This window comes from Mycteria americana, chromosome 25, assembly GCF_035582795.1.
Source record: "Mycteria americana isolate JAX WOST 10 ecotype Jacksonville Zoo and Gardens chromosome 25, USCA_MyAme_1.0, whole genome shotgun sequence".
NCBI classification, from domain to species: domain Eukaryota; kingdom Metazoa; phylum Chordata; class Aves; order Ciconiiformes; family Ciconiidae; genus Mycteria; species Mycteria americana.
In genome coordinates, this window is record NC_134389.1 from 1,026,336 (window position 1) to 1,047,378 (window position 21,043).

The 21,043-nt window shown below is 70.1% G+C and overlaps 4 protein-coding genes across 6 annotated transcripts; 2 read left to right on the forward strand and 2 right to left on the reverse strand.

Moving 5' to 3' along the window:
- Nucleotides 1–3,241: 3,241 nt before the first annotated feature.
- On the reverse strand, nucleotides 3,242–5,674 carry ANKRD34A (ankyrin repeat domain 34A). Of its 2 annotated transcripts, none has more exons than XM_075525056.1 (2): nucleotides 5,476–5,674; nucleotides 3,242–4,506 (listed from the first exon to the last, which is right to left on the reverse strand). In XM_075525056.1, exon 2 carries the CDS (start codon nucleotides 4,457–4,459, stop codon nucleotides 3,278–3,280), a length of 1,182 nt encoding a protein of 393 aa, XP_075381171.1. In that variant the 5' UTR covers nucleotides 4,460–4,506; nucleotides 5,476–5,674; the 3' UTR covers nucleotides 3,242–3,277. The 2 variants fall into 2 exon arrangements, with proteins under 2 accessions (XP_075381171.1, XP_075381170.1); XM_075525055.1 differs by having other exon boundaries at nucleotides 3,242–4,702; nucleotides 5,476–5,670.
- A 1,613-nt stretch (nucleotides 5,675–7,287) lies between these two features.
- POLR3GL (RNA polymerase III subunit GL) lies at nucleotides 7,288–9,524 on the forward strand. Of its 2 annotated transcripts, XM_075525061.1 has the most exons (7): nucleotides 7,291–7,433; nucleotides 7,557–7,686; nucleotides 8,574–8,642; nucleotides 8,750–8,806; nucleotides 8,911–8,984; nucleotides 9,121–9,234; nucleotides 9,382–9,524. In XM_075525061.1, exons 1-7 carry the CDS (start codon nucleotides 7,314–7,316, stop codon nucleotides 9,466–9,468), a joined length of 651 nt encoding a protein of 216 aa, XP_075381176.1. In that variant the 5' UTR covers nucleotides 7,291–7,313; the 3' UTR covers nucleotides 9,469–9,524. The 2 variants fall into 2 exon arrangements, with proteins under 2 accessions (XP_075381177.1, XP_075381176.1); XM_075525062.1 differs by lacking the exon at nucleotides 8,750–8,806 and having other exon boundaries at nucleotides 7,288–7,433.
- A 10-nt stretch (nucleotides 9,525–9,534) lies between these two features.
- On the forward strand, nucleotides 9,535–10,713 carry LOC142420571 (uncharacterized). Its single transcript, XM_075524659.1, has 2 exons — nucleotides 9,535–10,095; nucleotides 10,153–10,713. The coding sequence occupies exons 1-2, from the start codon at nucleotides 9,535–9,537 to the stop codon at nucleotides 10,711–10,713; spliced, it is 1,122 nt and encodes a 373-aa protein (XP_075380774.1).
- Nucleotides 10,714–16,012: 5,299 nt separating this feature from the next.
- TXNIP (thioredoxin interacting protein) lies at nucleotides 16,013–20,141 on the reverse strand. Its single transcript, XM_075525058.1, has 8 exons — nucleotides 19,671–20,141; nucleotides 18,558–18,630; nucleotides 18,303–18,450; nucleotides 17,857–17,959; nucleotides 17,448–17,704; nucleotides 17,184–17,340; nucleotides 16,903–17,051; nucleotides 16,013–16,736 (listed from the first exon to the last, which is right to left on the reverse strand). The coding sequence occupies exons 1-8, from the start codon at nucleotides 19,918–19,920 to the stop codon at nucleotides 16,701–16,703; spliced, it is 1,173 nt and encodes a 390-aa protein (XP_075381173.1). The 5' UTR covers nucleotides 19,921–20,141; the 3' UTR covers nucleotides 16,013–16,700.
- Nucleotides 20,142–21,043: the final 902 nt, after the last annotated feature.

Here is a 21,043-nt window from a genome sequence, read left to right on the forward strand (position 1 = left end):
CCTCCCCGAGGACCCCCCCCCGGCTCTGGGAGCACCCAGGGGTGCCGCTCACCCCCCGGAGCACCCGGCGGGACGAGGCTGGTCACCCGCGTCCCCCGGCATCACCCCCTCTCGGCGTCCTTCCTCCTCCTCCTTCCTCCTCCTCCTCCTCCTCTCCTGGGGAATAACCCTGCGGGGGTTAGAAGATCCCCCTCGTCCCCACGGGGTCCCCGCTCCCCGTCCTCGCGTCCGTCCGTGGTGGAGCCGCCTCCGCGTCCCCAGCCCCCGGGGACCCCGGCTGCCCCCCTCGTCCCCCGCGGGGTGTTTTTGGCCGAGGATGAGGAAGAGCCCGGGGGGGGGGGATGCGGGGGTGCGGGGGTGCGGGGAGGGGGTGGCTGTCCCAGGGGTGCTGCCCCCGTCCCCGCTGCGCCCTGTGACGGCGTCCTCCCCCCCCCAGCCCCAGCGCTGTCCCCAGTCCCCCAGCAGCACCCCGGCCGGCGTCCCCAGCCCCTGCGGTGTCCCCCCACCACCCCCCCGGCAGTGCCCCCCAACGCAGCCCTCGGCCTCGGCCGTGCCCCCTCCGGAGGTTGTCCCCAACCCCATAGCAGTGTCCCCAAGCCCCAGGAGTGTCCCCAGGCCCCAGGAGTGTCCCCAAGCAGCAGCAGTGTCCCCAGCAGTGTCCCCCAGCCTCAGCACTGGCCCTTTCCACTGTCCCCAGCCCCACCAGTGCCCCACAGCAGTGTCCCCAGCCTCGGCAGTGTCCCCGAGCAGCAGCAGTGCCCCACGGCAGTGTCCTGAGCCCTGGCAGTGTCCCCCCACCCCCACCAGTGCCCCACGGCAGTGTCCCCAGCCCCAGCAGTGTCCCCAAGCCCCAGCAGTGTCCCCATCCCCAGCAGTGTCCCTATCCCCAGCAGTGTCCCCAAGCTCAGCAGTGTCCCCAGCCCCAGCGGTGCCCCACGGCAGTGTCCCCAGCCCCAGCAGTGTCCCCAGCCCCAGCAGCAGTGTCCCCAGCCCCAGCAGTGTCCCCAGCCCCAGCGGTGCCCCACGGCAGTGTCCCCAGCCCCACGGCAGTGTCCCCAGCCCCAGCAGTGTCCCCAAGCCCCAGCAGTGCCCCACAGCAGTGTCCCCAGCCCCAGAGGTGTCCCCAGCCCCAGTAGTGCCCCACGGCAGTGTCCCCAGCCCCAGCAGCAGTGTCCCCAAGCTCAGCAGTGTCCCCAGCCCCAGCAGTGTCCCCAGCCCCAGCGGTGCCCCACGGCAGTGTCCCCAGCCCCAGCAGCAGTGTCCCCAAGCTCAGCAGTGTCCCCAGCCCCAGCAGTGTCCCCAGCCCCAGCGGTGCCCCACGGCAGTGTCCCCAGCCCCAGCAGTGTCCCCAGCCCCAGCAGTGTCCCTATCCCCAGCAGTGTCCCCAAGCTCAGCAGTGTCCCCAAGCTCAGCAGTGTCCCCAGCCCCAGCAGTGCCCCACGGCAGTGTCCGTAGCCCCAGCAGTGTCCCCAGCCCCAGCGGTGCCCCACGGCAGTGTCCCCAAGCCCCAGCAGTGTCCCCAAGCCCCAGCAGTGTCCCCATCCCCAGCAGTGTCCCCAGCCCCAGCGGTGCCCCCAGCCCCGCAGCCCCTCCGGTGCGGTACCGCTCTGCAGCGCTGCCCGGCCGCGCTTGCCGCAGCCGGTGCCGCCAGCGCCCGGCACAGCCCAGCCTCCCGCTGCGGCACGGCCCGGCCCCGGCCCCGGCCCCGGCCCCGGCCCCGGCCTCGCCTCGGCTCCCCGCGCCCCGGCGCGGCTCTGCGGGGCTGCGCTGCCCCCCCCCCCCCCCCCCCCCGCCCCGCGGGGTCCCGGCCCGCACCCCCGCCTCTCCCCCGGGCTCGGCCCCCGCCTGGCCCCGGCACCGGGGCCGAGCCTGTGCCCGCCCGCCGGGCCCCCGCGCCGTGTCCCCGTGGGGGGACAGCACGGTGGAGGTGGGGGCCGCGCCGCCCCCTCCCGCGGCCGCCCCGCGGCTCGGGACCCCCCACGTCTGCCGGCAAGAGCCCTCGGGGTCCCCTTGCCCGGCCGTGTGGTGCCACCATGGGCCCGTCCCCATGCACGCGGTGCCCAGCTGTGCCGGCGCCCAGATGTGCCGGTCCTTGTGCACCCCGGTGCCCAGATGTGCCGGCGCTCAGACGTGCCAGCACCCAGATGTGCCAGCACCCAGCTGTGCCGGTCCCTGTGCACCCCATTGCCCAGATGTGCCGGCGCTCAGACGTGCTCATCCCCATGCACCCCGGTGCCCAGATGTGCCGGCACCCAGATGTGCCAGCACCCAGCTGTGCCGGTCCTTGTGCACCCCATTGCCCAGATGTGCCGGCACTCAGACGTGCTCATCCCCGTGCACCCCGGTGCCCAGATGTGCCGGCACCCAGATGTGCCAGCACCCAGCTGTGCCGGTCCTTGTGCACCCCATTGCCCAGATGTGCCGTTGCCCAGATGTGCCGGCGCCCAGCTGTGCCAGTCCTCGTGCACCCTGCCACCCAGATGTGCCAGCACCCAGATACGCCAGCACCCAGCTCTGCCAGTCCCCCTGCACCCCATTGCCCAGATGTGCCGGCACCCAGATACGCCGGCACCCAGCTGTGCCGGTCCTCGTGCACCCAGGGGTGCCCAGATGTGCTGGCCCCCACCCTGCCCGTGCCCAGGGCGCGCGGCCCCCCCAGCCTCCCGACACTCGGAGACGGGCTGAGCTGTGCTGGGACCTTTATTCACTGGGACGCCGGCAGCGTCCGCCCCCCCGCCCGCTCCCACCCCGCCCCCCCTCGCTGGGACCCCGCGCCCCAGGGTGGGGGAGAACCCCTGGGGAGGGACCCTCGGGGGCGCGGGGCTCCGGCGGCTGTTATTGCTCACGGCACCCAGCCCCCAGCAGCGCCTGGCGCCGGTGGGGACGTGGGCACCCCCAAACGTGGGGTGGGGCGGGCAGTCGGCGGCTGCTGCCGAAGTCTGTAGGGAAAAGCGCTGCTGGGAGGATGAGGGGGGAGTGGGAGGAAGATGCAGGGGAGACGGGGGGGGGGGGGGGATGCCGGCACCTGAGGGAATCTGGGCTCGTGCAAAGTTTCTGCCAACGGCAGCAATGGAAGAATCGTCATGTGCCCGCAGTCGTCAGTAGGGTTCAGAGTGAACGTCGCCACCGCCTGCACAGGGAGGCCCCGCGCTGGCAGGGGAGCAGCTGGGCAGGGACACCCGGGGCGGTCTCTTCGCGGGGGGGTCCCCCAGGATGCCGGGAGCAGGAGCCAGGCATCCGGGCACCGCTCCGGCTCTGGGGGGGACGCGGGGGGTCCCTAACTGCCCGGCTCCAGGGCCGCGCTGCTCTGGAAGTTGGCCAGCTGCCGCATCTCCTCCGTCTGCATGGAGTGCCGGCGCAGCAGCTTGCGACGCCCCTTGGGCGAGCCGGGGGCCGGGGGGCCGCGGAGGCCGGGGGGATGCGGGCCGGTGTGCAGCGGGGGCAAGAAGCCGGCCCTCCCCGGGGCCAAGGGCTCCAGCAGGAGGGTGCCGGAGCCGCGACGCTCCAGCAAACCGGGCGGGCGCCGGCGGGTGCCCGGGGGGGACTCGGCGGCTGGCGGCGGCATGGCCGCCGCGGCACAGTGCCGGCCTCGCCCCGGCGACGGAGGCGGCGAGCCGGCCCAGGGGTGCCCCTCCATTTCGGGGGGCTCCCGGCGAGGCGGTTTGACCCGCGCCGTTTCGGGGGCCGTGTTGCGGCGCGCCAGCGGCTGCGGGCAAGCGGGGGGCACGCGCTCGGCCCAGGCGGCCCCCGGCAGCCCCGCCGCCTCCCGGCCCTCCACGCTGTGCCGCCGCGGGCGCCCGCCCAGGCTCAGCCCCTCCATCCCCGCCACCACCCGCTCGGAGGGTCCCCGTGTCCCCTCCGTCCCGGGGGCCACCAACCCCCAGGGCTCCGAATTGAGGCGCTTCAGCGGCCGCCCCCGGGCGCGGGACGGCTCCGGGACGGCGGTGACCGGTGCCGGCGGTGGCGGGGGGAAGCAGAAGACGTCCCTCTCCTCTTCTTTCTCGCTGCCGGCCGGCGAAGCCGCCGTCCGCACCTCGATGTCGGAGGGCGACATGCAAAGCGCCGGCGAGCGTTTCTCCTCCAGCCCCGGCGAAGGGGGCGAGTTTAGGTATTGCCGGGTGGTTTTGGTACCCGAGGGCGAGGTGTCGGTGGTGATGATGATCACCTCCTTCCCTCGGGCTTTGCAGGCATCCAGCAGCACCTGCAGCGTCTCCCGGTCCCCCCGGTTAATGGCGTAAACCAAAGCGGAGGCTCCGGCGTAATCGCGGGCGCTGGGATCGGCACCGTGAGCCAACAAAATGGTGGCTACCGCCGGGCCGGCGCGTTCGGCACAGGCGTGCATCAACGCCGTCTTGCCCGTCTTATCGGGGATGTTGGGATCGGCGCCGTTTTCCAGGAGGTACCGCACCATGCGGGGCTGCTCCAGCGGGTCGGTGTAGCCGGCCCGGCACGCGGCCATCAACGGTGTCTGCCCGGCGGCGTTGCCCTCGTTGATGTAGGCTCCCCCTTCCAACAAGAGCCGGGTGAGACGGAATTTGCCCTGTGCCACGGCTCGCAGCAACGCCGAACCGTCGGCCGGTAACATGGTTAAACCGGGCGGCCCGGCAGCACCGGGAGGCCGGCGGACGGGGCTGGGCATCGCAGCGTTCACGGCAGCGGGGACGGCGGATGGCTGCGCTGGCCCGGGAGCGTCGCCCGCTCACTGCAAGGGGACACGCGGGACGTTGAAGCCCCCCCCGAGCCCCCCGGGACGGGGCAGTCCCAGCTCCCTGCCTCGGTTTCCCCAGCCGGGTCCCACGAGGGGACGGATCCTGCAGATGCCGCCGGCCGCCGCGGCGCAGCCCGCGGTACGGGGACCCCCGGGCCTCTCTGCCTCCGGGCTGCGCCCACCTGCCTGCACCGTCCCCTGCCTGCGTCCCCCTTCCACCGCCCCGTCCCGCCGCCGGTCGCCTCCTCCCGCGTCCCCACCCCCCCCGCACCCCCTGCCCGTACCCCCCTGCCCCATCTGCCCCCCGCCTCTGTCCCCTCCCCGAATCCCCCAAATCCCCTTCCTGCCCCCCCTCCTTGTGCTCCTCGTCCCCCTGCCCGCACCCCCTGCCCGTACCCCCCTCCTGTACCCTTCTGCACCCCCTGCCCCTACCCCCATCTCCCCCCGCACCCCCTGCCCGTACCCCCATCCCTTCCCGCATCCCTGCCTGCACGGTTCCCATGGTGACCGCAGCTCATCCCGCTCCTCGGCTCTGACCAGCCAAGAAAATGGGGGAGAAACCACCACCCCCCCCGTGCCCCCCAGTTCACCAGCCCGCCTGGCAGCTGCCCCCCCCCCCACCCCAGCAAGACGCCGGCTGCCACCGCGCCCAGGCCTGGCGCTGGGGGCTGCACCGTGCCCCCCGGGTAGGGGGGACACCCCAGAGAGGGGACCCCCCCGCCCCCCAGCCCCTCTCTCCCCCATCCCTCCATCCCTTCCTCTGTTACCATGGTAACCGGAGCGTGGTATCCCCCCGCGCTGGGTCCCGGTCCCAGATGCCCCGGGGACGGCGGTGTCGGGGACGTCGCCCGGTGGCCGCCATCCCGGCCCGCTGCCGGCGGAGCGGGGGGAAGGCAGGGGAGGTTATTCGGAGGGTTTTTCCCCCCCCTGCATCGCTATTTTTGGCAGCCGCTGGCGCGGGGAGGGCTGGAGCGGGATGAATCACCCACGGCGCAGCCGGCAACGCACCCGCTGCGCCGAGCAGCCTGCGCAAGGGAGGGAGCCGCCATGGGGCCCAGCACGACGGGGCTGGGGGGTCACAGTGCGGAGGGGACGAGGGTCACGGTGCGGAGGGGCTGGGGGTCACGGTGTGGCAGGGCTGGGGGTCACAGTGCAGTGGGGCTGGGGGTCACAGTGTGGCAGGGCTGGGGGTCACAGTGCGGAGGGGCTGGGGGTCACAGTGTGGCGGGGCTGGGGGTCACAGTGCAGTGGGGCTGGGGGCCGTGGGGCAGCAGGGCTGGGGGTCCCAACACAGTGGGGCTGGGGGCCATGGGGTGTCGGAGACTGGGAGGGCCACGGGGCAGTGGGGCTGGGGGTCCCAACACATCAGAGTTGGGGGTCACAACACAGCAGGGCTGGGGGTCATAACGTGGCAGGGCCGGGGGGGCCACAACACGGGGGGCTGGGGGCCACAACGCAATGGGATTGGGGGTCACACCAGGGCGATGTTGGGGGCCACGGGGCAGCGGGGCTGGGACCCACAGCGCAGTGGGGGCTGTGGCTCAGCGAGGCCACAGCGCTGGGGGGCTGAGATGCCCCGGGGCGGGGGGCTGGGGGCCGTGGGGCGGGGACCCTCTGCCCCCCCCGCCCCCGCCCCGATCCCCGCCCCATTCATGCCCGCCCCAGCCCCATTCACTCATTCATTCCTTCCCTCCGCCCCGCCCCTCGCCCCGCCCCCTCCGTCCCCTCCCCTCTGACTGGCTCCGCCACGAGCAAATCAACGCGGCCTTGGCGCGCACGCCCCGCCCCTTTCGAACGCTGGGTGGCCGCAGCGGCCCCGGACACACGTGGAGCGGCTGCGCATGCGCGGCGTGAGTACCGGGACCGGGGCGGGAGGGGGGGGCAGCGCCGGGTGTCCCCCGTGTCCCCCCCCGTGTCCCCGTACCCGGGGGGGGCTGCCCCGTGTCCCCCCGTGTCCCCCCGTGTCCCGTGGGGCGGCTCCGCGTGCCCCGGGGGGGGCTGCCCCGTGTCGTGTCCCCCCTCGTGTCTCCGTACCCCGGGGGGGGCTGCCCCGTGTCCCCCCGTGTCCCGTGGGGCGGCTCCGCGTGTCCCCTCGTGTCCCATATCCCGGGGGGGGCTGCCCCGTGTCGTGTCCCCGTACCCGGGGGGGGCTGCCCCGTGTCCCCTCCACCCCCTTCGTCCCCCCGTGCCCTCCCCACTCGCGCCCCGTGTCCCCCCCGTGTCCCGTGGGGCGGCTCCGCGTGTCCCCCGTGTCCCGGGGGGGGGGGGGGGGGTGCGCTACCCCGTGTCGTGTCCCCCCTCGTGTCCCCCTATCCCGGGGGGGAGGGGCCGCCCCTTGTCCCCTCCACCCCCCCCCGCTCCCCCCGTGCCCTCCCCACTCCCGCCCCGTGTCCCGGGGGGGCTGCCCCATAACTCCCCGTGCCCTCCCCCCCCCCGGGGGCTGCCCCACATCCCTGCTGCCGCCCCCACCCCCCACCCCCGGGGTCCCCAAACCCTCCCCAGCGCAGGGGGGCTGCCCCCCTCCAGACAAGGGGGGGCTGCCCCCCGCCCCCCCCCCCCTCACCCCCACACCCCCCCTCCCCTCCCAGGCCGCCCCCCCCCAGCCATGGCGGCCCGGGGCCGGGGCCGGGGCCGGGGGCAGATGACCTTCAACGTGGAGGCGGTGGGCATCGGGAAGGGGGACGCGCTGCCCCCCCCCACCCTCCAGCCCTCCCCGCTCTTCCCGGTAAGTGCTGGGCGGAGGGGGGGAAGGGGGGGGTCCCCGCCCTGTGTCCCCCCGTCCCCGTCCCCCCCCCCCCCCGCCGGGCCCGGCTGAGCACGGCCGCGCTCATCGCACGTGTGGGCGCAGCCGCTGGAGCAGCGCGCGGCCCCGCTGCCGGGGGGCGAGGAGGGCGAGTACGTGCTGGCCCTCAAGCAGGAGCTGCGCGGGGCCATGCGGGCCCTGCCCTACTTCGTCAAGCCCGGGGCGCCCCGCAGAGGTATCGGGGGGGGGGGGTTGGGGGTGGGCCGGGTGTGCCCCCCCCCCCCCACATCCTCCTGCACCCCCCCCAGCCCCACAGTCCCCAGCCCTGCTGCCCCGTGACCCGTCCCCAGCCCCATCACCCCCCCATGGTTGTGACCCCCCCCAGCCCCATAGCCCCCCACCCCACTGTTGTGACCCCCCCAGCCCTGTCACCCCCCAGCCCCACTGTTGTGACCCCCCCCAGCCCCATAGCCCTCCCCCCCCAGTTGTGACCCTCCCCAGCCCCACTGTTGTGACCCCCATCACCCCCCAACCCCATAGCCCCCACCCCCACTATTGTGACCCCCCCAGCCCCATCACCCCCCCAGCCCCACTGCTATGACCCCCCCCAGCCCCATAGCCCCCAGCCCCACTGCTGTGACCCCCAGCCCCATAGCTCCCAGCCTCACTGCTATGACCCCCCAGCCCCATAGCCCCCAGCCTCACTGCTATGAACCCCCCCTGCCCCATAGCCCCCAGCCTCACTGCTATGAACCCCCCCTGCCCCATAGCCCCCAGCCTCACTGCTATGAACCCCCCAGCCCCATAGCCCCCAGCCTCACTGCTATGACCCCCCAGCCCCATAGCCCCCAGCCCCACTGCTATGAAACCCCAGCCCCATAGCCCCCAGCCTCACTGCTATGACACCCCAGCCCCATAGCCCCCAGCCCCACTGCTCTGACCCCCAGCCCCATAGCCCCCAGCCCCACTGCTGTGACCCCCCCAGCCCCACTGCACCGGGCCCCACTGCGGCTGTTTCCACCTGGCACCCTTGGGCGTCCCAGCGCGGGTCCCACGGGTGCCCCCCCCAGACCCCCCCCGGTGCCCCCCGCCCCCCGACACCCCCTGCGCTGGGCTCCCCAGACATCGAGCGCTACTCGGACAAGTACCAGCTCTGCAGCCCCGTGGACAGCGCCATCGACTGGAACCCAGGTGGGGGGCACAGGGGACAAGGGGGGGGACAAGGGGGGGACAGGGGACAAGTTGGGGGCACAGGGACCGGGGGGGGGCCCGATCCAGCCCCTCGCTCTGCCCCACAGACTGGAGGCGGCTGCCGCGGGAGCTGAAGATCCGGGTGCGGCGGCTGCGGAAAGGCAGTGAGTGTCCCCCCCTTGTCCCCCCCCTTGTCCCCCCCCTTGTCCCTGCCGTGGGGCCAGGCTCTGCCCCCCCCGGGGGTAACGCTCCCCTCTGCCCCCCGCAGGGACCACCGTCCTCATCCCCAAGAGCAAGCAGCGGGTCGCGCTGGACAAGGAGGAGACCATTAAGAAGCTGGAGGTAACGAGGCCGAAGGCTCAGCCACCGTCCCCCCCCGTGGCGGTGGGGGGGACCCCGCCGGGGTGGCCTGGCTGGATTTTGGGGTGTGCCCCCCCCCCCGGGTTAATGCTGCGGGGGCTGCCCTGAACCCCCCCAGAGCCTGGAGAAGAAGGAGGAGGAGGTGACGTCGGAGGAGGAAGAGGAGAAGGAGGAGGAAGAAGAAGGGAAGGAAGAGGAGGAAGAGGAGTACGATGAGGAGGAGCACGAAGAAGTGAGATGGCGGGGGGGGGGGACGGGACATCCCAGTGGGACCCTGGCTGGGGCGATGGGTGCGGCCGTCGCGGCCATGGGGTGGCCCTGGCAGGGCGGGGGGGGCTCGGGTGCCACCCTGACCCCCGCCGTGTCCCCCCGTCCCCAGGAGACCGATTACATCATGTCCTACTTCGACAACGGCGAGGACTTCGGCGCCGACAGCGATGACAACATGGACGAGGCGGTCTACTGACCCCCCCCCCGCTGTCACCACCCCCCCACCGGGGACACCGGGGTCCCCTGTCACCCCCCGCCCCGGATGCCTGGGTCCCCTGTCACCAGCTCCCCCCTGGGACACTGGGGTCCCTTGTCACCCCCTCCCTGGACACCGGGGTCCCCTGTCACCAGCCCCCCAGGGACACCGGAGTCCCCTGTCACCCCCTCCCTGGACACCGGGGTCCCCTGTCACCCCCCGCCCTGGATGCCTGGGTCCCCTGTCACCCCCCCAGAACACTGGGGTCCCCTGTCACCAGCCCCCCCTTGGGGTCCCCTGTCACCAGCCCCCTGCAGACACCCGGGTCCCCTGTCACCCCCTCCCTGGACACCGGGGTCCCCTGTCACCAGCCCCCCCAGGGACACCAGGGTCCCCTGTCACCCCCGCCTCGGACACTGGGGTCCCCTGTCACCAGTCCCCTTGGGACACCGGGGTCCCCTGTCACCCCCCCAGAACACCGGGGTCCCCTGTCACCAGCCCCCCCCTTGGGGTCCCCTGTCACCCCCTCCCTGGACACCGGGGTCCCCTGTCACCCCCCCAGAACACCGGGGTCCCCTGTCACCAGCCCCCCCCTTGGGGTCCCCTGTCACCCCCTCCCTGGACACCGGGGTCCCCTGTCACCCCCCCAGAACACCGGGGTCCCCTGTCACCAGCCCCCCCCTTGGGGTCCCCTGTCACCCCCTCCCTGGACACCGGGGTCCCCTGCGCCAGCCCCCGCAGACGCCCGTGTCCCTGTCACCAGCCCTCTCCAGCCTGCAGGTGGCACTTGTGCTCCAGGGATGGGGGGGGGGGGGGGGGACACACACGACACGACACGACACCCCAGCCTTGGGGGCACCCCAGGGTGCTGGCAGCTGGGGGGGACACACGACATGGGGACACCCCGCTGCCCCCCAACTTGGGGGGTCCCGGGGGGCTCCCGAACCCCTTGGGGGGGGGGGTTGGGGGGAGAAGGCCCCCCCCGCCTTGTCCCCAAGGCAGCGGTGGGTGGCATTGTCCCTTTGGGAGGTGGCTTTAGGGGTGACGGGGGGGCCCCCAAGCTCCCCCCACTCCCCCCCCCCCCCTTTTTTGTGGCAGCTTTTTCCGTTTTTGGATGTTTTTAGTAGTTTTGGGTGGATTAAAGTCGATTTCTGTATTTCCAGCTCGTCTCCGCCCGTGGCCCCAAACCCCCCCGGGACGGGGGGGGCGGGGGGGGATAATGGGGTCCCCAGGTGCCCCCCCTGAGCCGCCCCCCCGCCCCCCACACACGAGGTTTGTTATTGGGGGGGGGAGGGAGGGACCTGTGCTGGGGGGGGTCTGGGTGCACCCATGGGTGCAGGCGCAGCTGTTTGGGGGTGCCCCCCCCCGCCTTTTCACCCCACACGTGTGGGGCGGCTCCCGGCATCGCCTGGGTGGGACGGGTGCCCGGCGGCACCCGGTTTTCCGCCCCGGCACCCATGTTCGGCTCACGCTCGGGCGCCCCGCCGGCCCCGGCCATGTGCGGGGTGGGCACGTGGCACCCGCATTGGGGGTGCAAATCCCCAGCTCCTGGAGTCAGGGGATGCAGCGGCACCATGGCCCCGTACCCCCCTTGTCCCCAGGCTGTGGCAGCAGCTCTGGCTTCTGGGGGGGGGGGGGGGGGGGGCTGAGCAGGTTCGGGGGGACCCCAACCCCCCCCCTCGGCGGGGTCCCCAGCCTGGATTAACCCCTCTGGCGCTGGGCTCCAGCAGCAGTGGGTGCAGGGTCAAGCCCCTGCTCCAGCCCGGCAGGGGGGGGAGGTTGATCCTGGGGGGGGGGGGGGCAGCAGGGTTTGAACCCCCCCCCCAACCCCTGGACCTCTCGTGGGGCTGATTCAGGGGGCTGGGCTGAGCCCTGCCAAACTCATTGCATGCACCGGCAGTGAGAAAAGCTGCTGGGGGAGGGGGGAAAGGGGTTTTTTGGTGGAAAGGTGTTCGGGGGGGGGGGGGGGGGGGCAAAAGGTGTTTTCGGCAGAGGGAGGGGTCAAGGAGGGGTGAAGGCAGAGCTCATGTGAGGCGCATGTGATGGGGAAGCGCCGCCCCCCCCCGCGGGGTTCTTGGTGCTGGCTGTGTTTCTCAGGCTGGTTTCGAATCCCTGGGTGATTAAAAAAAAAAAACCCACAAAACAAAAAAAAACCCCAAAGCCAACCAAAAGCAGCGGCTCAGGCAACCCAAGCCTTGGTTGCTTTGGGGTGCCCGTCCTCCCCCCCGGAAAGCAGAGCTGGCCCCAAGGGTGGCCGGGCCATCACGGGACTCCAGGAGGTGGTGATTTCTCAGCCGCAGCCCCCTGCGCTGCAGAAATAACCCCGGGGATGGGGGGGGGGGGGGGGGGCAGCAGCGGGACCCCCCCACCCCGGGGAAGGATCCGACCCCACTTGCAGGAATAAAACGGGGTGGGAAACCTCGGGCCGGGAGCTCGGTGTGGGGCTGGGGGGGGGGGGGGCTGCCCCACATCCCTGGGGAAGGGAAGCGGGGGGGAGTTTATTTCCCTTTGCCCCCCTCCCAAGGCACCGGCGGCTTCGTGCCTCGGTTTCCCCAGCGGCGCGGGGGCCTCTTCCTCCCCGCCGGCGCGGGGCACGCGAGCGGCGCGTGGGCCTCCTCGTGCTCGCCGGCCCTCGCCGCCGCCCCCGCGCCGGATGTGGGGCACGGAGGCCCTGGGGGGGGGGGAGGCTGGTTTGGGGGGGTCCTCCACGTTAGGGCACCCCACGCTTGGGCCCCAGAGGGTTGGGGTTTTTTTTTTGGGGGGGGGGGGCAGGGTTGTGGGGTGCTGAGCGGGTGTCGTGTTGTCGTCGTCCCCCCCCCATCCAGGTTGTGTCCCCCCCCCCCAGCCCGAGTGTGGGGTGGGGCAGGGTCTGGCTCCCCGCTGCGCCCCACAAAGTGCCATCGGCCCCCCGACTTTGCGCCCGGTGTCCCCCCAGGGAGCTGGGACCTGCTGGGTCGGGGACGGGGACGGGGAGGGGGGGGGGTGGCCGGGTTGGGGACGGGGGACCCGCCAGCACGTGGGGTGTCCCCGCTGCCCCCCGGGCGAGACGCGGCCGGGTCACCCCGCAGCACCCCCAAACCCCAGAAGAGGGAATACGCCCCGCTCCCCGTTGCTCCGCATCCCTTTGGGGACGTCCCCGTCCCCGTCCCCTCCCCGGGGGTGCTCGCTGCTCCCCGTTGTCCCCCGCCGCGGAGCCCCGGCTGCCGCAGTTGGGGCCGGGACCTTTGGCCCAGTTGGGAGCAGGCGGCGAGCGGGGGGGGGCCAGCGCAGGCCCCACGCCAGGAGCCAGGGCCAGCGGCCAGCGGCCCTTTGGGGGGGGGACGGACACACGCACACGCGTGGCCGGGGTCCCCACCCGTGGGGACGGCCGTCACCCCGGCCTCCCGCCTGGACGTCCGGACACACGGACAAACCTGAGGGGCAGAACCCAGAGATTGGGGGGGCTCTGGGGGGGGGGGGGGGGGGCAGAGACACCATCACCCCCCACCCTCTCCAGGGATGTCGGGGGGGGGGGGGAGCTTAAATCCCTTTTTTCTTTTTTTTTTCCCCACAAACCCACTGGTTTTGGCCCAGTTTAGCTGCTGCTTCCCCAGTTGGCTGAACACCCCCCCCCCCCCCCCCCCCCGATAGGGAGGAAAAACCCAGGCAAAACCCAGGCAGCGGGGCTGAAAATACCCCGGGGGGGTGGGGGGGGGCTGGATGTGGCCCCGTGGCGCTGGGGACACAGAGCAAAGTCCCGGCGCCTGCTGGGGGGGTGGGGGGGGTTTATGGCCCTAATTGCTTTAATTGGGGCTGTAAAGTGGGGCTGGGGCGGGTGCAGGGTTCGGCTGCCCGGGGGGGGGGGTGATGGCAAAGTGGGGGGTGCTGTCCCCTCCCGGTCCTTGTATAGGGGGAAACGCACTGTTTTTATGGGGGGGGGTTATTGTGGGGTCTCCGGGGTGGGTGCCCCCCCCCCCCACCCCCCCCCCGCCCCCATGAGTGGGGCAAGCGGAGCCCGGCCTGGGGGAGACCCACACTGGGGCTGGGGGAACGGGACAAGCCTGGGGTGGGGTGGGGTGGGGGGCACCCATAAAATGGGGGGGGGGGCTGGGGGGGCTGCTCCCCACTGCCAGCGTTTCTCTTGGCAGAGGCCAGCCCCCCGCTCCGTGCCAGCCCCCCCCCCCCCCGGCTGCGTGCCAGCCCCCCATGGCAGCCACGGCCCCCTCCCTCGGCCACGGCCCCCCCCCCCCCCCCCCGGCCGCAGCCCCCCCCAGCTCGGCTCGTTCTGCCCATACTTGGCCTGGAGCAGGGCTGACCTTTCCCCCACTTGGAGGGCACCCCGGGCCCGCGCCGGCCCGGCACGGCACCCCCGGCACAGCCCCGCGCCTCGGCCTTGCGCCCCCGGGAAGGGAAACTGAGGCAGGGAGAGGAGCGGGGTGCCCGAAGGGGGGGGGGGGTGTCCCCCCGTGTCGTGTGTGTCCCCCGTGGGCGGATTGCCGGGCGGGAGCCCCGCGGGCTGGGGACACGGGGGACTTGGCAGGGGCCGCGGCGGTTGGCGCGAGAGCGGGGACGAAGGCGCCGTGGCATCGCGTCCCGTCACCGGTGGTGGGGCTCGGACGGGGACGGGGACAGGGACGGGGACGGGGACTCCCCTCGCCCTGCCAGGAGCCGGGGTCGGGCTCGCCGCGGCCGAAGGCGTGGGCCGAGGCGTGCGGCCGGACAAACCGCGCTGGCCTGGCACGGCCAAGGCCACCGGCTTCCCGGCGATAAGGCCCCTACGTGCTGAGCCGGTGCCGCGCGGTGCCGGCAGCGGGGAGATAAGGGGGGGCGGGGGGGCGGGGGGGGGGGGAAGGGGCTCCCGGCGAGGGCTCTGGCGGGACGGGGAAACCGAGGCACGGTGGATTTGCTCGTGGGTTCGGCCTCGCGGCGTGGCCGGAGGGGACCGGGAGCTCCCGCTGCTGCCCCGGGGCTCCGTATCCCCCCCTCCTGGGGTGTCGGGGTGAGCCGTGGGGGGGGGGGGGGGTCACCGCAGCCCCCCCCGGGAGCCGGGGACGGCTGCCAAGTCGGGGAGGGGCGAGGGGTTGTTTTTCCTCTCCCGGTCCCCGTTCCTCGCCACGGGTAGCGTCAACGCCCCGTCCCTTTTTCCGTTAACTTTCACCTACATCCCCCCAAAAAAGGGCCGGAGGACGGGGGGGGGCCACCGCAACAGCTCCCGCGGCCACCGAGAGCGAGGAAGGTGCCGATGCCGCGCGCGGCTTGGCCACCGGCAGGAATTTCCCACCAGCAGCGCCTGCCTCAGTTTCCCCTCCCAGGGAGTTGACCCCGCGCCCAATTCCCGCCCGGTTTTGTTTGCCGGGGGGGGGGGGGGGCTGCTCCCGCCTCGGCCCGTGCCGGGAACGCCGCAGCCGAGCCGGGAAACGGGGCTCGGCAAAGCCGGGTCTGAAAAATGGGGAAGAAACCCCCTCCTCGGCGCAACGCCGTGGCTGGAGAGCCCGGCGGCCAGGGTTTCGCTTCCCCCCCCCAGCCCGGGGGGACCCCGCTCCGCTCCCCACCCTCTGGGCAATTAATGAGAAACAGCACCCTAACGAGAAGCACCCAATTAACGAGAAACGGCACCCAAAGGCGGGCGCTGCCGCAGCGCCCCACAGGAAGGGGCCCGGTGGCTGTGTCCCCTCCAGCTCCTTGGGGACAAGCAGATGTCCCCACACCCCCTCCACAACCCCCCCCCAAGGTGACTCTGCAGCAGGGTGCGGCGTCCCCGTCCCCCGGGTGGCATCCCCCGGCGTCCCACCCGCCCCGCGCTCCCGGCCAAGCCGCTCCACGACTTCTCGCTTGCGTCTTTATTAAAAACGTCACCCCCCAGGGGCAGAGCGCATCAGCAGTACAAAATAGATTTGGTTTCTCCCCCCCCCCCCCCCCCCCCCCAAACCCCCAAAAAACAACAAACCCCCCATACAAAACAGTAGAAAAGGAGTTTTCACAATCTGTGAGTTGCGTCTCCCACAGTCAGAGGCAGCCGGGGGGATTCCCCGGTGAACCCAACGCACCGGGAGAAGCCGGCCCCCCCCGCCCCGTCCCCGATGGGGTCCGGTTCCGCCAGGATCGGCCCGGTTCCTCCCCGCCACCGGGTTTGGTAGCGGGCGGTGAAGCTTTGCTCGGGAGAGCTTGTGCGTTGCCAGCAAGAGGGAAGGGGCAAGGAACGCCGCGGGGACGAGAGGATCCCACGGGATCCCGTGGGCAGCGGCAGCCCTGCCACGGGCAGCGGAACCGGGCAGCGGTGACTGGGGGAGGCTGGCGCGGCGGTTACCGACAGAAATCAGGGGGGCGCGGGGCAGGTGGCGATCCCGCCCGTCCCGCACGCCGGGATCGACGCCATGGCTATCGCATCACGGAACGCAAACCGGCCCCGAGCTTCCCGCTCGGAGAGAGAGGCGGCTGCGGTGCGCGGGGCAGCGCGCCCCGGGCCACGGCGGCGTCTCCGAGCGGGGCTGGGGCTTTCCCGGAACCGCTGCGCCTCGCTCGCCGTCTCCGCGTCGCCCTTTGAGGTGAGGCGGAGAGAGGGAGCGCCCGGCGCGGCGGCCGGCCGGCCTGCCTGCCCTCGGCCGGGCAGCTCCGCGATTAAAGGTGGTTAGCGTAAGAGCAACGAGCCCGCCGGCGGAGGAACGGGTTTAGCCGCAATCTTTGCACGCTCGGGCGCGTTCTCAGACACGGAACCAACGCCGGTCGTGTCCAAGGTACGGGCAGGTCGCGTCCGTCCCCGAGGACGGCGTTATCGGACTGAAGGCATCGCGATGGCAATTTCTGACCCAACATTTTTTTTTTTTAAGGTCTTTTTAGGCTGGAATCTGCCTCTCCTAAGGGTTTGCACCTGAGGTGTTCAAGGTCTTTACACGTCCCCTGCTCCACCTCGAGATTCTCCTGCCAGTTTCCACGTAAGCACCTTGGTAGTTTGGGTTTGGGTTGGTTTTTTTTTTCGGAAGAAGACTTTGGCTGTACGCAAGGTCCGAAGCAGCCCCTGAGCCACGCCAGGGTTTCTCGGTACAGCCAGCACACGAGGGAACACAAAGACTCAGACACTTCATCACCTCTTCCACACTCGCCGGGCAGAGCCTCGCCGGGAGCCGCGCGTGCTCTCCGAGCGGCCGCTGCTCCTGCGGCAGGGTTCTGGGCCCGAGGTCCGTGCTGCTGCAAGGCGTCCTTCATGGCACATTCAGAGTCCGGAAAAAACGGGAGAGTAACGTTGTACTCGGCCTTCACTGCACGTTGTTGTTAGCGATGCAGGGGTCCACCTGAGGGAGGAAGCACAGAGGCCCTTGAGACGCCTGGAGGTTTAATTCCCAGCCTAAATCCCACCAAACCGTTCCTACCAGAGCCGTCTCCTCCACCCTGTCGCCCCAAGTCCCCCCGCAGCTCTCCTCCGTCCCTGCCGCCGGCCGTGCCGGCACCGCTTCTCACCTCCGTGTAGGTGGGCGGTGGCATGAACTTGAACTCGGGAGCGTACATGAAGATGGGGCTGTCGAAGCTGTCGGAGTCATCCAGGAGGGGAGTGGTGGGGCTCTCCAGGCGGTGGTCTTCCGGAACGATGTCCAGGTAGCAGGGGGGTGCTGCGAGGGATGGAGGGACCGGTGAGCTCTCCCGCAACACCCCACCGTAACCCCTCTTAGCCCCCCCAAACTTGTGGGGGGTCACAGCGGTGCCCACCAAGGACCCCTTTGCGGCCACCACGCTCCCCTCACCTTCTGGAGCATCAGGGAGGTTCAAGTCCACCCAGCTCATCTCGGAGCTGGTCTGACTGGCCATGCTGGAGCTGCGGCTACCGATGCCCGAGCGGCTGCCGATGACGAGGGGCAGCTCCAGGATGATCTTCTTGGAGCCCGGGACGCTGACGTAGATCTGCGAGGGCAAGAACCAGAGTTTTGAGGGATGTCGGGAACCAAGAGGGGAGAAAGCTGACCCGCTGACCAAGCGAGGAAGACTACCGGCAACCCCCAGCCACTCACCTGCAGGAAATACTCCACGCGCAGGATGTTGCAGCCCAAGATGGACGGTTTGAGCTTCTTGACGCGGATGGTTTTGCCCCGCCAGGACTCAGACATGCCCGAGATGATGTGGTTGCCTCGGACGCAGGAGAGTTTCTGGGTGAAGACCTTAGTCTGCCCGTTGGCCAGGTAGGTGTGCTTGGCGATGATGGCCGCTTTGGGCACCACAATGCGGGAGCAAGTGTTCTCGAAGTCGGCGTTGATGCAGATCTCGTCACCTGGGGAGGGAACCACGTTTGGCATTCAGGACGGTCCCAACTTTTTCCTCGTGGGAAGCCTGTTTTAGCGGTTTAACATCCCCGATGCTCCCCCTCTGCTTGTCCCACCGCCCCCAGCCCCCCTCCTCCAAGAGGGCAGGACAGGCTCTTACCTTCACAAAATCCTTTCCTGTCGATTTGAGCGCTGACTGACACACGTCCGTCAGGAATGAACATACAGGACACCTTCTTCTCCTTCTTGGCAGCAACCGGGGACTGCGGAGAAACACGACTGTTACCTAGGTGAAACCTGCCCGCTCCTCCCAGCCCACTCCTCCTTCCTTCCTCTTGTTTTGCAACACAAGCTTCAAGTTCCCCATGAGGTTCGAGAGCCTCGCAGCGAAGCGAAAGCAGAACAAGCGCCTCGCTTTATCCATCTTGGTGTAGATTTCTAGAAGTAACTAGGACTTCTTAAGAACTAAGTATTTAATCCCTGCTCAGCAATAAAGCCTATTAGGGGAGTCTTAACGACAGAGGTCGGACTGACCCTACCCAAGGGCTTTTCTCTCTCCTGAACACCTGCCGACACCCAAACCTCTCGGCGTAAAGCAGCACTTACCAGCAATTCTGGAGTGTTCACGTCAACAGGATCCATAACCTCGAAGCGCTTCTTTATCTCCTGAGTGGGAACGGACGGGCGCTCCAGGAATGCCTTCACCCAGTAATCCACACAGCCGTACTTTCCCTTGAAGGTGGTGCCCAGAGGCCTGTGGAAAGAGACACTTGTTAGACACATCTGAGGCAACCGGAGAATTTTCCATAGCAATGCAATTTAATTTTTTTTTTTAAGAGGCAGCGTTCGTCTTGTACTCACCCCTGGGGAAGCTCGAATCCGAATTTGTACTCGTATTTGTTCCCGGGTCTCAGGATTACAGAGCCGTCCCCATCTGGGAAAAGAAAAGGGGAAGGGAAGCGTCAGCTTCAGCTCCATGGGTTTGTTCTTAAGCGTTATCCCCTGTTCTGCTTACACAGGCGGTGATGAAGTCAAGCGCCGTACGGGCTTGAGCTGCATTGGCTGTTTGGTAAGAGCCGCCTACACCTGTCCCCCAAGAACAGCCCTAGAACTCGGTATCCTCTTGAAGCAGGGAAAGGCTGCTCGTTTTATCTCACTTCTTTCAACATCCCCGTCTGGAGCCAGAACGCCGTGTCTTGACGCGCTTCAGTCCCTGTTCACCTCTCCTCACCACACCCTACTTCCACTTCGTGGGAGTATCCAGTACCCACTTCTCTCCCCGGCTATCTGCCTCCAAGACTTCACGTCACCCCGCTTATCTCCCAGGACACTTTGCCAAGTCCCTATCTTTCCCCTTCCCTGGAGCCAGCCGAACCAGGAGGCTGCTGAAGGGAGCTCTCCACGCCCAGAAGAGACTGCTTGTCTGGGGCGAGATCCGCACTTGCCACTCCCTGACCACCGTCCCGTGCTCCGTACCCATCCGGCGGCACCTCCTGCCGCCCAGCCAAGGCCAACTCCAGTACTCGCTCCCTGCAGGCACGCAGCATCGCTGCCTGTTCTGCGAGCCACGCCGGCCACACCGACACCCGACGGGTCCCGTACGCTCCGGCAGGCAGCTCGCCCAGCTCTCGTTTGAGTCTCTAGTTAGGGCTCGGCAGCCCGCAGCTTTCAAACTTTGCACCTGACTTAGCCAACTCTGCTCGTTCACAGGTTTTAATGAATTTGCTTATTTCTCCTAAGACTCGGCCAACATCGAAACCCACTTTCGCCTCAGCGCCGAGCCCCGACACCGGCGCAACACCGCGACTCCTCACGGCAGAACTCGCCCAGGAGACGCGACCAGAGCCTGGCTCCAGCCTCCTGAGAGACCAAGCAGCCGGAAAAGCCGCCGGTCAAGGGACGCCTCTTCAAGCCCGGTCCTCCCCACCACCAAAAGCCACCCTCAGCTCCCTCCTCCCGGCCCCAGATGCTCACCAGTGGGCTGCTCCTCCAGGGTGAGGACGTCCTCGAAGCGCAGGTACTCCACCTCCTGCCTGCACTGCTGCGGGCCCTTGGCCCAGTTGACTTTGGCCACCCCGCAGGCCAGCACCTTGACGGCGGTGACGCGAGTGACCTCGGCCACCTCCACCAACACGCGCCCGGCCACCTTCTCCCCGCTGCAGTAGACCTTCTCGGGCTCGCTGAAAGCCATGAGGAAGGTCTTCACCTTCTTGAACATCACCATGGCTGAGGGGACTGTGGGGAAACGCTCTTGAGAAAGCAGCGAAAAAGAGGGGGGGGGAAGGGGGGCCGCACGGGGCAAGGCCTGCACAGGGCAAGACCCGAAACCGGCGAATTTGAATCAAAAAGGGCAATTTAGCCCTTCCCTTCTTACAGTTGAAGGGAACAGGCGAGGCTGCTCCGTGCTACAGCCGGCCCGCACCGCTCGCTGCCCTCGGCGCTTTGAGAGCCGCCCCCCCCCGCGCCGCGGCCCTTTATGGACTGCGCCGCCCCGCCCCCCCGCCCGCCCGCGCTTGTTGATGCCAGGAGCGCCACGCCGAGGGCGCGTGGCCAGGCGTGCTGCTCGCGTGATCAGCGCCCCCATTGGCCGCCGCCGCCTTGTTTACAGCCCCGCCGACCAATCAGAGCGCCGGGTGCGGAGCGTGGACAGCGTGTGAAGGAGAGGCGAGCGTGTTCAAGGGAGAGGAGGGAGGGGGAGACGGTGAGGGGGACGGAGTGACAGGGCGACAGGCCAATGGGGAGAGAGGACGGGCGGCGGCGGTGGCCAATGGCGAGCGGGGAACAGCATGTAATGTTCTGAGGCAGGAGGGAGGGGAAGAGCCCGCTCAGGGGGGGTGCTGTGCCCGCTGTGGGACCTGCTGGACTGGGCCGGGCCGGGCCCTGCTGTACTGGGTGAACTGGGAGCGGCTTGACGTGGCCTCTGGTGGTCCCCTCACCCCTCTGGGGGCTTTCTTCCCCCTTCCTCAGCCCATGTTCCCCCCCCCAGGGCAGTCTGGGGGCATTTCCACCCCCCCCCCCCCCGCCTCCCCTCAGCCACCACCTGAGGCGTTTCCTCAGCCCCCCCCCCTTGGTTTCCCCACATTATTTGAGTAAAAAAGGACGGATTTGGGGTAGGGGATCAAAGCCTGACCCTGGTGGAGGCTCTCTCTGTCCTTCTGGGGTGTCACGGGGGGGTATTTCCCCCTCCTCTGCCGCTTTCCGCAGCCCCTCACGACCCCGCGATGGGGGACCCGTGCCCCCTCCCCGCCTGCCGTGTTTCGGGGACCCTTCCCACGCGTCCTTCCTAGAAATATCCCTCTCAACACACAGTCATACCACTAAAAGGGAAGCATGACACCCTCTCCTGC

What these genes read in the sequence shown, in the direction of transcription:
- ANKRD34A (XM_075525055.1), bottom strand. Translation starts at nt 4,639, where the DNA reads ATGCCCAGCCCCGTCCGCCGGCCTCCCGGTGCTGCCGGGCCGCCCGGT.
- POLR3GL (XM_075525061.1), top strand. Translation starts at nt 7,314, where the DNA reads ATGGCGGCCCGGGGCCGGGGCCGGGGCCGGGGGCAGATGACCTTCAAC. An exon ending in AGCCCTCCCCGCTCTTCCCG is followed by an intron (nt 7,434 to 7,556) that starts GTAAGTGCTGGG and finishes GTGTGGGCGCAG; the next exon opens with CCGCTGGAGCAGCGCGCGGC. An exon ending in ATGAGGAGGAGCACGAAGAA is followed by an intron (nt 9,235 to 9,381) that starts GTGAGATGGCGG and finishes CCCCGTCCCCAG; the next exon opens with GAGACCGATTACATCATGTC.
- LOC142420571 (XM_075524659.1), top strand. Translation starts at nt 9,535, where the DNA reads ATGCCTGGGTCCCCTGTCACCAGCTCCCCCCTGGGACACTGGGGTCCC. An exon ending in TCACCCCCTCCCTGGACACC is followed by an intron (nt 10,096 to 10,152) that starts GGGGTCCCCTGT and finishes AGCCCCCCCCTT; the next exon opens with GGGGTCCCCTGTCACCCCCT.
- TXNIP (XM_075525058.1), bottom strand. Translation starts at nt 19,920, where the DNA reads ATGGTGATGTTCAAGAAGGTGAAGACCTTCCTCATGGCTTTCAGCGAG. An exon ending in TGAACACTCCAGAATTGCTG is followed by an intron (nt 17,960 to 18,302) that starts GTAAGTGCTGCT and finishes GTTTCTCCGCAG; the next exon opens with TCCCCGGTTGCTGCCAAGAA. An exon ending in CCTCCCTGATGCTCCAGAAG is followed by an intron (nt 17,052 to 17,183) that starts GTGAGGGGAGCG and finishes CATCCCTCGCAG; the next exon opens with CACCCCCCTGCTACCTGGAC.